At 33.6% G+C, this 16,411-nt stretch overlaps 2 protein-coding genes across 2 annotated transcripts; both read right to left on the bottom strand.

Moving 5' to 3' along the window:
* Nucleotides 1–5,353: 5,353 nt before the first annotated feature.
* LOC132297384 (ethylene-responsive transcription factor ERF098-like) lies at nucleotides 5,354–5,944 on the bottom strand. The gene has a single exon (XM_059794916.1). The coding sequence runs from the start codon at nucleotides 5,942–5,944 to the stop codon at nucleotides 5,537–5,539; it is 408 nt and encodes a 135-aa protein (XP_059650899.1). The 3' UTR covers nucleotides 5,354–5,536.
* A 7,014-nt stretch (nucleotides 5,945–12,958) lies between these two features.
* Nucleotides 12,959–13,666, bottom strand: LOC132272404 (uncharacterized mitochondrial protein AtMg00810-like). The gene has a single exon (XM_059773565.1). The coding sequence runs from the start codon at nucleotides 13,664–13,666 to the stop codon at nucleotides 12,959–12,961; it is 708 nt and encodes a 235-aa protein (XP_059629548.1).
* Nucleotides 13,667–16,411: the final 2,745 nt, after the last annotated feature.

Genomic DNA, 16,411 nt, shown 5'->3' with positions numbered 1-16,411 from the left:
GGTAGATTTGATCTCATAATAATGAGCCTCAACATTGGGCATGACAATGCATGATGGAGATATGTATGTAGAGGGTACAAAATGGTCTCTAAGAGTTATTGGTGTAAAATTTTCATTTTCAGCATTAGGATTTCCGAGATTATTATGTTCATTAGCCATTTTATCTACTTCAATTTCAAGTTCTCTTAGAATTTCAAGATCCCTAAGGTTCCTTCTTTGCTACCTAAGAGTTCTTTCAAGTAAAACAATATCAATTGGTTTCTCAAGATGTGGTAAAGACGATGATCTATGACCTACCATCAACTATCAAACACAACAATCATAACAACCCTTTCTCCAATACATCTACATACATTGATCCCTTTCTCCTTAATTCAACAATAATGAAAATAAATTAAATTGGCCACGACAAGGACCTATGCTCTGAATAAAACAAGAATTTTGCAATAGCCTCGACAAGGGGCCCAAAAAAAAGTATAACTAGGAACATCAAAAACTTCCCCAAAGTCCTTAAGACTTCAAATTTCGCAATTAAATCTTCTGGAAAGTCTTTAGTCCCTAGCAACACAGAAACATCTAAAATATGAAAATATATATACAATCAAACAGTGAAGCAAATTTTTTTAAATTCTGATTACAAAATCGTATGCAATCCCCGGCAATGGTGCCAAAAAGTTTATGTGTACAAATGTGTACCAATTAAAATTACCACTTAGACCAATAGCACATTCATCATTGCAGATTAATGCTAGAGTAGGAGATTGTCGAACCATAAGGATTGCTAGTTTATAGCAAACAGAATTATACCATTACTTCCTCTATTTGATAAAAAAAATGATAAATTGATTGGTTTGTCACTTAACCTACGAATTTAACTTTCAGAAAACAGTAAATAATGTGAATATGATAGATTGAACTTAAACTAAATGATAGCACTTGCTTGCTCAGTTAACCTCACCTTCTTTGGAATATTGCTCTTAGAAATGCATTTTTGAGTAATGTGAATAGGATAGATTGAACTTATAAAGAGAATGTTAGGGAATTGATTTCACCTCAACCTTATAAACTTGTAGAACTTACTCTCAACTTGGGGATTGATAATTATATATATAAAATGATGTGTAGGAGCATAAAACTACTACAACATCGTTAAGAAGATCATACATTCAGGACCAAGCATAACCCATATTTAGTTAGCATGGTTCATCCACCTAAACTAGATTGTGGTATAAACCATCTTCCCTAGGTATGGCTTATCAGGGTCCTTCAATAGTATGTTGCAGCACATGAAATCAATTAAATATCATAAATTATCTTCAGTTGGTATGGACCATGTACCTAACTACATTAATATAAGGGTATAACATGGTCCATCTTTCTTAGGTATAACTTATATAAATGCTCAACTTCATGCCAATATAACCGTTCCTTAAATTTTTTCCCATTGTCATTATAAGAAATCAAGTGTAATACTTGTATTAATATAATTTCAAAAACAAGATAACAAATCAACACAAATATATATTCATATGATAAACACATGTATCAATTCAATGTAAAGAACATCAAGTCAATGTAAATACTTCTAATTTATGAAACTAAATATATACAATAAAAATCCCCAAATTGAAATACAAATCAAACCGTGTTTACTTGGTTTAGGTTACATTAAATCCCTAGAAAAGGGATTTAGCCTCTCATGAATATGGCAACAACCTCCAGGATTGAAGAAAAGAATCGAATCCCTTCTCTCACCATTGTTGTAAGCTTAGCCTCCAAGAACCCTTAAAATCATCCTCTCTATCTCTCTGTATCTTTTTCAAAACAAAAACTAGACCCAGGCTCCTTTAGTCTTTCCCCCTCTTTATCCTCCCTTTAGTTCAAAAATACAAAAACTCGTTTAAAATTCAAATCCCCCCACTTAAGATAGACAAAATCGGATTAAAATACATGGGGCCCGTGGTCTGGCATCCGAACGCGACGATTGGCGTTCGGACGCGAGGCCCTGATGATATGGCATCCGGACGCCAAAGGCTGCATCCGGACGCGAGCTTATGGGAGGTGGCGTCCGAACACTAGTTCTTGCATCCGGACGCCAGGCTTGCTACTCTGGCACATAATCTTTTCTTTAGCTCCAGTTGCATCCTTCCTTTCTTCATGTCATTTCCTTTTGATGATTACTTGAAATGTAGCTCAAAATAACTTGTGCTTCAAAACCCTTTAAAACCTTATTTTTATTCCTTTTCTGCAATTAGACCTGCAAAAACACAAAAACATAAAAATAGAATTAATCTATATAAACAGAGCAAATAATGGGCTTAACTAATGCAATTAAGGGCGCTTAAATATGTAATATTTGACACTTATCAGTAATGAAAAGTAGTATCTACTCTACACGAACAACCTCTAAGCCTACTATTGACGAAGATCTGAAAAATATAACAAAAGTGGGTCAAAACCAATGAACAAGTCATTTCGATAACAACCCAAACAAAGACCCAATGAACGATACATCCCTAACTAACTCATGCAATATCTACTTAGTATATATATATATATATATATATATATATTCACACACACACACACTAAAGACTCTCACTGGACTAAGGACAGACTCAACCGGATAGTGAGTATCTCATGCAAAACGCACATAAGGTGGTCACGAGTCCTCTTTCTACCAGGGAACACACATCCCTATATCCAGCTACCCTTCTCAACTAGCAATATACGCCTCAGTTCTAACCACTGATTCCAAGACCTCAAGCTCGTATCATGGCACGCCTAATAATAAATACTCAGTTATATCCTAACAATGGCACAACCACGTAAAAATCATCATAACCATATCCTGATAATGGCACGACCACGTAAAAATCATCATAACCATATCTTGATAACGGGCATGGCTATATATAAAATATTGTAACCATAATGATAATAACACCATAAAACAACATAACCATATCCTTACAATGACATAAATAAAAGGGATTCAACTTAACAGTTGGTCCACCTATACTGAACAATATTAAAACCATATCCTGATAATGATTCCACATATCAACAGATATACATCATGTATAAGATCATACAATACTACCACAAGCATGATTATAAGCACATTATCGTTTTACAATTATTATAGCAAATAAAACAATGATAAACCACATAGATAACTTATATGTCATTAAGTCCGTTTTATCTAACACTGGCAACCTCTAAAATATTGTCTCATATCATGCACCAACCAAAATGATAATAATCATAATCCATGCTAATCATTTAAATACCAATGTTTAAATCATTTAAAGGTTAAATTCATAATTTATTAGTTGAATAAATTTCGTATTAACATGCAAAGTAAAAGCTTAAAACAATTGTGATTGCCAAACGGACATTGAAGTCAAATCTATGGATGTAAAGCCATCTTTTACTTCTCATTGTGATGATGAATGTGTAAAGTGAATTACTAAATTGAAGTAAAATCCATCGATGTAAAAATCATATTTTACATGTCTTTGATTGTAAAAATTATATTTTATCACCATGCCAATTCATATACTTACCCGTGCGATGCTGCATATCACATCAACATAATTTAAAATAATGTAATTTTTAAATAATTTTTTTATTCAATACCTTTAAAATATTCAAATTATGTATTGAATAGGTTTTAAATAATTCTTGCTGGAAGGTTAGCAAGTTGATATTAAAATAAACTTTTTTGAAGACATATCATAGTATAGTTAATTATTAAAAATAAAAATAAAATGTACTGACAATATATGGTGTCAAATCCGTTCCAATTTTTTTTTTTCATAAAATATAAGTCTCAATTTTATTTCATTTTTCCGGTAAAAGTAAGTTGATGAGATGAAAAGGATTTGCACCTACAGAGAGAGTGAGGCTAAAGCAGTCCAGCAACAAAAGCTACACAGCACCAAAGATAAACAAAAGGGCAACAAAGCCAACAATACAAAGCACAGACAACCTCAAAAATTAAATTTTATTTTTTGGAAAAGTAAAGCAAGTGTATTGATAAGTGTAAAATATACAAAATTATTCTAACACAATAATATAACTTTTCTATATTCAAAGAGGAGTGAAGCGATTCGAGCCACTGAAGAAAAATAAAAAATTAAAGAGTGTAATTTGTACAGGCCTGCGATAGGCTGACGGAGCCCAACCCAAACCTCATGAAACGGACTACTATAACAGCAAGCCCAACACACAAAATAGTAGCCCATATAAGAAATCCAAAATCAAAACAACAAAAAGTTAGGGCCGTACACCGAAAAAACAAAAAGAAATCGCAGAGGATGTCCTGATAAGGAATAAGCAAACCAAAGAGACAATACAACACAGTGGCCAAACCAGAAACCAAATAAAACAGATTACCAGAACTCCAATGAGTGAAACAGAGATAATAAAAATTAGTACAGTTGGAGCCAAAAAAAAAACCATTATGCAGCCAATTTTCTGGCTAGAGGAGAGTCCTTGAGTTTCAAACTTGTTTACAAAAAGATGTTAATATATATATTTTAAATCTCTCTTTGCTGGGTATTCTACCACTCAAAAGGGCTACAAGTTTTATCACCCCAAAACAAAAAGCAGATTTGTGTTCATGGATGTCACTTTATTTGAAAATCATTATTCTTTCTTTTCTCAAAAAATAAAATGGAATGAGTGTAAGGCTATTTAAAGTCAAAAATACTTGGTGTCCAAGTATATTACAAAGCTTCTTTTTGGAAGTCAAATAGCACTTGCTGCCCAAGAAATTTTAAAGCTTCCTTTGGAAGCTAATTTGAAAGCTTCTCTTGCATGCTTTGTGCAAGGTCGGATGTAATAATTCTGAGTCACATAATTCAACACCACTTATCAAGATGCATAAGGTAGCATTTTCGTTTGTAACTCCAAATGGCATGACAAGAACTCATAGAGCCATATCTGATAACAAAACTTACAAAAACTGATTTTAGGCTCATTTCCTTATGCAATTCTGACTCTCCAATAGCCCTAACGAAGGTCCAGCTTTGTGAAGAAAAAGGCTTCAAATAATTTGTATAATGTGCATACTTCATTTACTTGATCAGTTGGCTTGCAGATGACACTTAAATGCATCATTCTATAAATTAGGTTATTCATTAATTTACAATTATGTTTCTTCACTTCCTTGCAAGAGAAGTCTTGACGTTCTATGAATTTTAAACTCGACTTGTAGATCATTCTTAGAAATTCCATAACAACTCAGCTATTTCGTTAATTATGTTTCTATACTGCATTATATATTAAATATCAAAATTGAAAGTCTTAGGGGGAAAAATCATCCCAACAATTATTATTGCTTCATCATAAATGTTTGAACATTGAACCTTACATCAATAAGGTAACTTCCCCAGTTAAACCCCAAACAACCAATCAAATATGGAAACTCACAACAACTAGAAAAATACCCTAGACAGAGAGAGAGAGAGACTTCAACTGGGAAAATGAATGCTGAAATTCAAGAGAGAGGGAAAATGCATGTTGAAATTCAATCTTCCATTCGTTTCTTCTTCTCTTCTTCCGGCTCAAGAAGCTCCTCCAACACACTGTCATCCAAATATTCGAGCTCCAGGACTTGTTTTTCTTGACCAGTCGATGAACCACCAACACTAGAAGAAGATGATGCTGATGAAGATGACATTATTGGTGCATGAAGATATTCACTAGGGAAATTTAAGACTGCAAGAGGACCCCTCAGCCTAAATGCAGCTTGGTCGTAAGCCCGAGCAGCCACCTCCGCCGTATCAAATGTACCAAGCCACACCCGTCCACTTTGGGTACTTGGGTCACGGATCTCCGCTGCGAACTTCCCCCACGGCCGCCTTCGAACTCCTCGGTATCGAACTTCTTCTCTTTCCTTCTCTTGTTTTTCCTTTCCTTTAGAAGGCTCTTCCATATATGCTCAAATATTGCTTTTAACCTTCTTTTGTTTTCGAACTCCCCGGTATACAATAGATGTTATTCATATATAGTTTAGATGTAAAATAGTACAAAACGTACAGTCGAAACAATTTAAAATATTTTTCTACATATGCCTTTCATGGAACATAGAGTTTCTTGTGTAGTAGTATTAAATTTCGATTGTTCCGACTCAATCACTGGGGAATTCAAAGAAACTTCCCTGGAGATCCTTTTTACTAGTAAACAATTATTATATAATACTTTTTCGGTCCCAAAATATATATCCACATTGATATCTGTGACTCACATATATCAATATAGACAATTATTTTGAAACAAAAAGTAATGAAATTTTCCTATGATAAGATTAACTATATTATTAAAGTTGGCAACGTCTAAGAAGGTCAAAAGAAATAAAGAAAATTTTTGACCAACACGTGATGCATTTCATTTGTTATAATTTAGATGTGATGGTATGAATTTAAATAACGCGTAAGGATCAATCACACAATTTTCATAGTTTAACAAATATTAAAGCAAGAAAATTTGGACATTTTTAATTTCATCAACAGCTACCTGTAAACATCATTGACATTTTTTTACTATAAATCGTACAAAGAATAAAAAAAAAATTGATCAAACAATCAAGTAGGAATAATTTCATTTTTGACAAGTTTTTATGTCAAATATTCAACAGATGACTTTACGGGGAAGATAAAATTCAACAGAGAGAAACTATTCTAATTGTATTGAGTGAAATGTCCCAGATTACGTATTTTCGTATTTGACAACATTCACCTAAGGAATTTCATAATTGACAAGTGTTCATTTTTCACACTTGGTCCAAATTACCCCAATTTTTTTTGGATTATTATCCCAATTACCTCTTCCTTTCTCTATGTCTATATCTGTCCAAATATATATTACAAAAATGCGCGTGAGCGCCACATACACACACACACACACACATATATATATATATATATATATATATATATATGTGCTATATATATATATATATTTCTCTTCTGTCTATGGAAAAATCTTTTTCCCCATTGGTAAGAACTAAGTTACGACAACTCAATTGGAGTTATAGCACAATTTATCAAAACTCTCCAACTTATACTTGTGAAGTATAAAATTGTAATTGGCATATTTTGGTATCAAAACAAGTTTGAATCGAGTTATAATTTTCTATTTATATGTGAGCCTCGATGTCAGAAGCAGAAATCAAGGTCCAAGGTACTCACGCCTACTTTGATTCGACAAAGAGCTACATTTAGTCAAGGTTAGTGTGAGGATCAGGTTAGTGTGAGGAACACGTGAGGTATATTTGAAGTTGGATAGGAGCGTATAGAGGGTAGAATATCACCCAACAAAAGTCAACTTGTTGAATTAAATAATTGAACTAGTTGAACTTTCTACATGAGAACTACAATCAGGAAAAGACCAACCGATTAAATATCAAAATTAAACCAGTTGAGTTTGTGTAAACCCCATTTTGTTTCCCCCTTTCAAATTCCCAATCCCACTACCCATAGGAAAGGAGTGCTGTTTCCATCTCCCGAGCACATAAGGCCAAAAACTAAAAACTAAGAATTAAACCGTTTGATCTGATATCGGACTTCATCATTGCACACGAAGCATCCCAAAACCCTAGGAATCACTTAGGAACAATCATATCACACGCTTTCCAAAGCCTAATCACCAGGCCCTCGAAAAGGACAAAATTAAGATTTTACACTACAACCCCTCAATCTGAATGTCAGAACGATGAACAGATTCCACCATTGCGTCCAAAATATCCAAAAATAATCCTAGGGTACACCCCTCATCAATGTTTCCACCCTTTTTCAACACCATAATTGACCAAACCTTAAAATAGGGGCAAAATCGTCAAACTCACCAACGGACATCACCATTGTGCTTTGAAGGTCCGAACACCATAAAAATCACTATAATATTGCCTACCTTCTCTTCTGAACTCACCTTTGGCCGTTAAAGGTCAAATGTCAACTCAAACTTTGAATATCCAAAACAACGGTAAAACGGACAAACAAAAATCACTATTGCATTTAGAAAGTTTAAAACCCATAGAAACTATTATAATGGTGGCTATGTTCTAGTCCAGGAACTCAATCTACCAAAATTCCAGTCCTAGGGTCAAAATAGTCAATTCACGACTGTGTTTAGACCATACTAAGGGACAAAATAGAGAACATCACATGTATGACATCATCCTCTTGTAAAAAATTCCAAAAAAATGTTCAAAATTTGAAAATGGAAAGAAATATAATTTTTGGAAGCATGGTAATTAACTAAAAAGTAAAATCCAAAAGTGGTGCATGTCCATGTGATAAGCGATGCATGTTACATATTTAAGCCTTTAAACTCGCATGTTATAACTCCTTAGTGATGCTTACATCGTAGTACTTATGCTATTTTCTTGATTTTTGTCATTTTTAGGTAATCTCCATAAATTCAGTTAATTTCATTGCTTTTAGGGTTCAATCAATGGATTGAGACCGCGAGAGCTAGAGTATCCAAGGTGATTCAATGGCCAAGATCATTCAAGGATAATTCTTGAAGACTTTTAAAGGAGTTTTCAACAAGCAAAATTCATTTTGGGTCATTATATGAAGAAAATAAGTTTTCATATTCAAATAAGGAAACAACTTAAGTAGAAAATTCTAAACCCGCTTTAGTTTTTTGGGCATAAATTTTTTACCTGAAACTCAGAATTGGGCAAACTTGGTGGCTCTAGAAGGAATACTCGAAGCCCGTCATCTTCGTACTCTAAATAGGTCAAAATAGCATTACAAATTGACAAAAATATAGAAGACTGATTGGGATTTTTTCTTTTGCTGGGCTTTTTCTATTTCCCTTCTTTGGGAGGAAACCCTACAACATATATAGAGAGGGATATGTCCAACATAAGGGATGAGGATACAAGAGAGAGTCTTTAGGGTTTTGAAAATTGAAGATTCCAATTGACAATCCATGGAGATGGCTTTTACACCAAGAATGATGATATTCTTCCTCTCCATTAATAGCTAAAGCATTCCTTGTGAAATAAATGTAACCTAAGTCTGAATAGCATGGTTTGATTGTTCTTAAATTTGGGAATTTTTATATGTATATTGATTGCTTGGTTGTGAGCAATTGACTTAGCTGTACTAAGTAATTGAGAGTTAATAAATAAAATCAATTTTAATGAAATTAATCTCTTGTCTAAGAATTAATCTTGTTTTAACTGAATTCAAACCCTTATATTGTGAAAGATTGGCGGCTAAAGGTTTCTCTTAACTATAGAAGAGGTTATCATACAATGGTACTTAAATGACTATATGAATGAAATTTTTTGATAATTTATGCATAGGAAAGACGAGTTGTATTACACCCTATATTAGAGTAGTTAGGTAGATAATTCATGCCAACCAAAAATGAGTTATGACTCAATGTATATTCATAAATATCTTCTTAATTGAATTAAAGGGTGATTCTAGCCACTTGATTCCCAAATGTGCGTAAGTATTAATTCCCCGGCCATAGTTGAAAAAATTGACCATGTTACAAGACTAGTGGTGAAGTCAATACCCTAAGTCCCTTATCTCTTGATATGTCTGCTTAATAGCTTAGTTTATTTTTAGTTTTTATTTTGTTTGCAATTTAGAGATAGAAAATATCAAAATTCTTTCTTCTCTTAAACAAATTAGCAATTAATATTATCCGTAACAATCCACCACAGTCCTTGAGGTTCGACACCCTTAATATAGTTGTAATACCCTTAATTTTAAAAGGATAGTATTGGGATTCATTTATTTATTTTATTGTATTTTTAATTGATTATTTGATTACATGGCTAATTGTTTTTGTGTTTAATTGAATTAATTATTTAAATTGATTATGTGCTTAAATTGTGTATTTTAATTAATTTTTGGTATGAAATTATTTGTTTAAATGCTATGTGATTATGTGTAATAATTTAGGAATTAAATGTTTTATTTTTATTTTTATTTTAAGGGAGTTGGATTTGGATAGTAGTAATGGACCAACCCAATAGATCGCATGGACTACTTGGATTGGAGTCATGATGGGTATGAATACTTACTCATGGGTATTAGTTGTATGTATATAAGGATATATTTATATATAAGGAGGTTATGATTATTATTATTACAATTATTATTATTTATAATATTAATAATAGTATTTTATGGTTAGTCGATTGTATGTACGTTATATTAACGTGTAATTAATTATATATGTTATACGTATATCAGATGATATATATATATATATATATAGGTTCCTCTTTTTTTTTTTTTTCTTTTCTTTTTCCCTAAGTTACATAAGTTGTAGTGGGATTATGTATATCCTATATATATACATATGATGGTATGTAAAAAGGGTTACAAACCCATTATCAGACATAAAGGCTGGAGGCGAGATATATAGAGAGAGAAGGTCAAGAGTTTTAGAGAGAGAAAGGAAGGTGTGGCCAAGGGTTCAAGGCCGAACTCTAGGAGGAAGAAGAAGGGTTGTGCATAATGTATAACCAGGTTAGCAGAGGGAGCACGATGACAACTAGAGGCTGCTGGCGTTGAAGTTTTGGCCGAAGAAGGAGTTTAGGGTTTTCAATCCGAAACCTTAAAGGTAAGTTCTTCTTCTAACTCTTCTCCTTTGATCATGTGTTCTATATATGCCTAGGAAAATTATTAAATAGTAAAATCGACTATAATTGTATGCTTAAACAGATTAAAACCAGAATATATGTTATGTGTATCTGTTTATTTGGTTTTTGAACTTTGATGCATGAAAGCTTGTTTTGATTCATTCTATAAATACATAATGTCTTAAAATAATTATTTGGGATCGTGTGCGACTTAGTACAAACACTTAGGACCATTAACGGAGGAGATCAGAACAAGCAGAGGTTGCCGGAATTGGAGAAGATGACTCGCAACAAGAACGAGTTGCTAAACGAGTCAACTCAATTGGAACAGAGTCGACTGGACTAATGAATGAGCCGACTCAATTGAGAACGAGCCGACTCAGTTGGGAATCGAGTCGACTCGTTCAGAGAAGGAGCCGACTTAGTTAGGCTGAGACCTGGGGTTTAGCGTTTTAAGTTCCAAGAATTTGTTTTAATCTATTTTAATTAATTTAAATGGATTAATTGGACTTAGAAAATTCCCAAAATGCACAATAAACTTAAATATGCTAAAGACTTGGATATTTTGGATGTTTAAATAACTTCTAAGTTGTTTAATGGATATTTTTATTAATTTAATTGTCTTAACAATTGAAATAGGTGCTTAAATGATTTTAATCATATCTACGGAGGTTTACTTATTTTAAATGAGATATAGGCTAATTACTTGGGATGTAAGTTAACTACATACTATTTAAATTGTTATTATTGTTTAAATAAATGCAATGAATATCTATATGATGTATATTATGTTATTTCTGGATTATTTGATGTATAAATGTATATGTTTCATCAATTGTTGGATTACGAGGAAACCATTGATTGGTTATGGATTAATACATCATTGTCAAGATATAGGGGCATATTATGGATGGACTGGCTATTAAGTTAAGTCCCATCTATTCTGTCAGGTTACGAAACCAAGTAGATGACATGCCACTGAAAGATTATGACGGCTAGTTTACTTTTATATTCTGGATAGGATGAATATATATATATATATATATATATATATATATATATATATATATATGCCATGATATGAGCTTGAGTCTCAGGATCAGTGGTTAGGGAGTGTATTTTGTCTAGGATGCATAGTTGGATCTAGTTGATAGTTGTGTGCCTTGGTAGATCATGGTACTCGTGCTCACTATGTGTACTTTTTGCATGTTATTTATTATCCAGGTTAAGGCCATCCTATATTCCAGTGAGAGTCCTTTAGTGTATATCTATGTATATATGAACTATGTAGTTATTATATGAGTTGAGTAGGATGTATATGTGTATCGGGTCTCTGTTTGGGATGTAGTAGAGTAGAACTTGTTCGTGGGCTTGACTTACTATTATTTTTTAGGTGTTCGTCAGGTGTAGAGATTGTTCGTGCTGAGTAGAGACCAGTCTACTTCACTCTTCTATTCTACGTAGGATTCTTGTTTATGTTTTCAGTTTTCAGTTTGGATTATTATTTCTAGTTGGGATTTTGATTAAGGATCCATATTATGGATTCCCGAGTTGTAATCTAGATGGTTACTGGTATCAGAGGGTTTGTTTTCTTTTTTTTTTTTTCGTTTTTTGTTTTTTGTTTTTTTTTTTTTTAATGAAGGATTTATTTTATTGGATTATTAAATGGAGGATTTATTATTTAGATTTCAATCTTTACAGGTTTATTATTTATTCTTATTGTTAAATACAAAAGAGAGAACAATGTATTGTATATTGATATATAATAAGATGTATACAAGAGGGGTTTATATAGGAAGGGTTATGTGTGATGAACAAGTAACCCTATATGTATATGGTAACTATATATATGGTAATCTTATACAAGGTTAGAATATTATATATAGTAATCCTATATAAGGTAGAATATATTATACAATATAGTAATTCTAATATATTCTAACAACCCCTCCTAAAATCAAGGTGGATTGAATGAAACTAACTTGAGTTTGGAAATAAGATCTTAAAAGCAGCATGGCGGAAGTGATTTGGTGAAAACATCAGCGATTTGATCATGTGAACTGATAGACCACAATTATAAGATCTTCTAAAGAAGATGATGATGAACAAAACGACAGTCAATCTCAATATGTTTAGTGCCCTCATGAAAAACATCATTATGTGTAATCTGAATTACACTTCTATTATCAGAATAAATAGGAGTGGCAGTGGCTGAAGAAACTCCCATGTCTTAAAGGAGCCAACGCAACCACAGAAGCTCAGAAGTGTATTAGCAAGCGCCCTATATTCAGCTTCTGTGCCAGATCGTGCAACCACAGTCTATTTCTTGCTGCACTAAGAGATAAGTGAATCACCAAGAAAGAAACAATAGCCTATGGTGGAATAACGATCTGTAGGGTCTCCTGCCTGGTCTGCATTTGAATAGGCACGAAGAATAAGCAATGATTGGGAAGAAAAATGCAATCCATAAAACATAGTGCCTTTGAGATAACGAAAAATCCGATGAATAACAACAAAATGAGTGGACCGAGGGGCAATCATGAACTGACTAGCTATGTGGACGACATGAGAGATGTTAGGATGAGTGACATTAAGATAAAGTAGACCACTCATCAATTGGTGATACGAAGTACCATCTCGAAGAGATTTTCCATCATGTAGATTAAGTCTTGTATTGCACTCAAGGGGGGTATCAACAATCTTGCTATCAGTGAGACCTGATTTTGAGAGAACATTAGATACATATTTCGCCTGAGTAAGATAGTAACCATCTATAGATGTAGTTATCTCAAAACCAAGAAAATAACTGAGGGGTCCAAGATCTTTCATCTCGAACCGAAGATTAAGAAATTGTTTAAGGTCCTGAATTCCCATCAAATCATCTTCAGTAATGATCATATCATCAATATAAAGTAAAAGAAGAATGATACCTCGACTGGTGCATTGAATAAATAAAGCAGAGTCATATAGACTAGCAGAATAGCCAAGTCCAGAGATAGTCTGACTGAATTTGGAAAACTTGCAGTGCCTGTTTGAGACCATATAATCGGTTAAGATTCGTTCTATAATAAATCAACCTTTTGCAATAGCACAAATCATTGTAAAATAGGGCTATTGGATGGGTAAGTCGAACCATTGGGACTGCTAGTTTATGGCAACCAAGGTCTTTAAATTCACTCTTAGTTTGATGAAAGGGGGTATAGAGTTTTAATTGGTTTGTCACTAGAATTAGGAATTAAAATTACATAAAACGATAGTTGCAAGGAATTGAAGAGATGAAAATAATGTAGAGGGGACTAGGGAAGTGAATCCACTACCTTCCACATAAACGTACTAGATTTCAATTAACTTGGGAAATAATGTCAATGTATGGCAATGATATGAGCAATACTAGATTGCTACATTATCTTCAAGAAGTTCATAGGATTAAGACTTAAGTATAACCCCTCAAAGTTCCACATACTTGAACTACCTAAACTAGGGTGTAGTCATGATATGCTCACTAAGCTAGGGATTATCAAACCCTCAATCAAATGATAAAAGCACATGAAGTCAAGAATCAAGAGTAGTCCATCAAAGGAAAGCCCTAAGCTATGGAATATCAAGTTTCTCATACAACATGCCATTAAACCCATTTCACAATTTCATTTCCATTCTCACTATGAAGATGCAAGCTATATAATCATGAGAGGATAAAATCTAAGACAAGATAATAAACTCAACATGATCATTTATAGGCATTAAAATCCATTACAACAAGTTTAAGTACTCTAAATCATGAAACTACCATATACATGAATGATTCCCTAAATTAACTGAAACTAAGGCATACTTACAAAGAAAGGCTTCATCACCTCCCTAGATAGGGAGTTAGTTACCCATAGGAGCAATGGAGGAAGGAGAAGAGAGGATGATGCCTTCTGTTTTCGCACCTTAAGGGTCAAGAACATACAAACCCTCTAACCTCACAATATTTCTCTCGAGCCTTCAAAAAAAATGAGATCCCCAAAATACAACCCTCCTAGCCTTTCTATATGCCACCATAGACTTCTAACCACTCCAATTTTGTGGTCCATAATCCCGAGGAGAGTGCAATACCACACAAAATGGGTCAAGGGGATAGCCTTGAAGGAAATAATGTAGACCATGCTCACATGTCTGCGAAGTGGCGGGTGCCCGCATGTGCAGGGCGGGCGCTCGTGGAAGCTCGAAGATTCTGCCCAAAACGGCGGGCGCCCACGGTTGTTCCTCAGCTCTGCGCACCTTTGGTAAAAAGGCCATAACTCCCTGTTCTAAACTCCAAATGATGAACCATTTGATGATTTAGAAAGCTAACTCAAGGATCTATGTATGTCATGCTTTAATGGAAGTCCAATTATTAAGTTTGGTGGGTCAAAAATGAAGAACAAAGTCGGATTTCACTACCGCCAGGCTATAAATTTCAGCATTGCACACCTGGGGTAAAAATGACATAACTCTTTGCTCCAAACTCCAAATGATGAACCGTTTAATGATTTGGAAAGCTAACTCAAAGATCTATGTACGTGATGTAATAGGAGTCCAATTCTCAAGTTTGGTAGGTCAAAAATGAAGAACAAAGTTGAACTTCACTGTTGCTAGGTTGCTTTTGGGCTCGGTCCTCTTTGACAGGTATCATCCTTAGCACTTTTTTGCCGGGAAAACATGAGATTAATGGGTCTCTGGCTTGGCCAAAGTGAAGATCCCCAGCAACAGCATGCTTTAATTCTTCATAAACTTAACAAAACAGCGCTTTTAACTATCTTTGGGGCACCAACCTGAAAATGAACAAAAACACGCAAATGAAGCTAATATGTATAATATGATCAATGAATGGACTAAACTAATGCAAATAAGGGCACTTGAATATGGAATATTCGGCACTTATCACACCCCTAAACTTACATTTTGCTAGTCCCATAGCAAAACTAGAATAAAAATACTTAATGAAATGACAACAACTCTCCTCTTTTGTGGGAGTGACAGTTGCATTTAGCATATGCAAAAATTCTTTTAAACCCCTAGGCATCCCTAGAGGACGAATGAAGTCTTGTGAGGGTTTAACAGGAATGTTACCTACAAACATCAACATGTTGCATGAAGATGCATAAAGCTCATTTGCAAACTTAGAACATAAAGAACATTGGAGATGGAATCATTATGAAGACTACCTTGTGTATATGAAGTATTGATAAAACAAAATGGCTAATCATCTTTTAACTCTCATGTATTAACATCATAGTCTATATAAATACTTCAATTGTCATATCTATAATAGAAATCATCTCTAGTTTCATTTAAAGTGAACCGGATTTCCAATATGCAGCTTTTACCCTCTTGTTCCAATTTCAAGAACACAAGTTTTCAATTCATTGAATTTCCTTTTAAATGAGGTCTCTAAGGCATGATTTTATTCAAAACACAACTATTTTATTTTTATTATTACTTTTTTTATTTTTTATTTTTTTAAATACATATTATGGTCGTGCAATGCCGAAGTCCCTTAAGCTTTCTAACCGACCCATGTAGCAAATGTTAGGCCAGCAACTCCTAAACCAGATAGCTTTAGGGTGCTAAGTGTAAGGACACTCCAAGGGCTTAATAACTCAAGTTAGCAAGGTTATGAACTTAAACTAGTCATTATCCTTATTCATATTTTTTTTTATATCAATGCCAAAGATATCCATTCATTAGGGTTATCATTTCAAATCAACTAAGTCATGGTCAAGGTAAATCGGGTTGCATGCCTCACAATTAAGTTTCCGGTGT

The sequence above is a fragment of the Cornus florida genome, unplaced genomic scaffold, assembly GCF_030987335.1.
Source record: "Cornus florida cultivar Cherokee Brave unplaced genomic scaffold, ASM3098733v1 CherokeeBrave_3.0.0_Hap2_Chr01, whole genome shotgun sequence".
Lineage (NCBI taxonomy): Eukaryota > Viridiplantae > Streptophyta > Magnoliopsida > Cornales > Cornaceae > Cornus > Cornus florida.
This window is presented reverse-complemented; position numbering and strand designations above follow the sequence as displayed.

Excerpts from the sequence above, each read along its gene's own strand:
- LOC132297384 (XM_059794916.1), bottom strand. The coding sequence starts at position 5,944 with ATGGAAGAGCCTTCTAAAGGAAAGGAAAAACAAGAGAAGGAAAGAGAA.
- LOC132272404 (XM_059773565.1), bottom strand. The coding sequence starts at position 13,666 with ATGGTCTCAAACAGGCACTGCAAGTTTTCCAAATTCAGTCAGACTATC.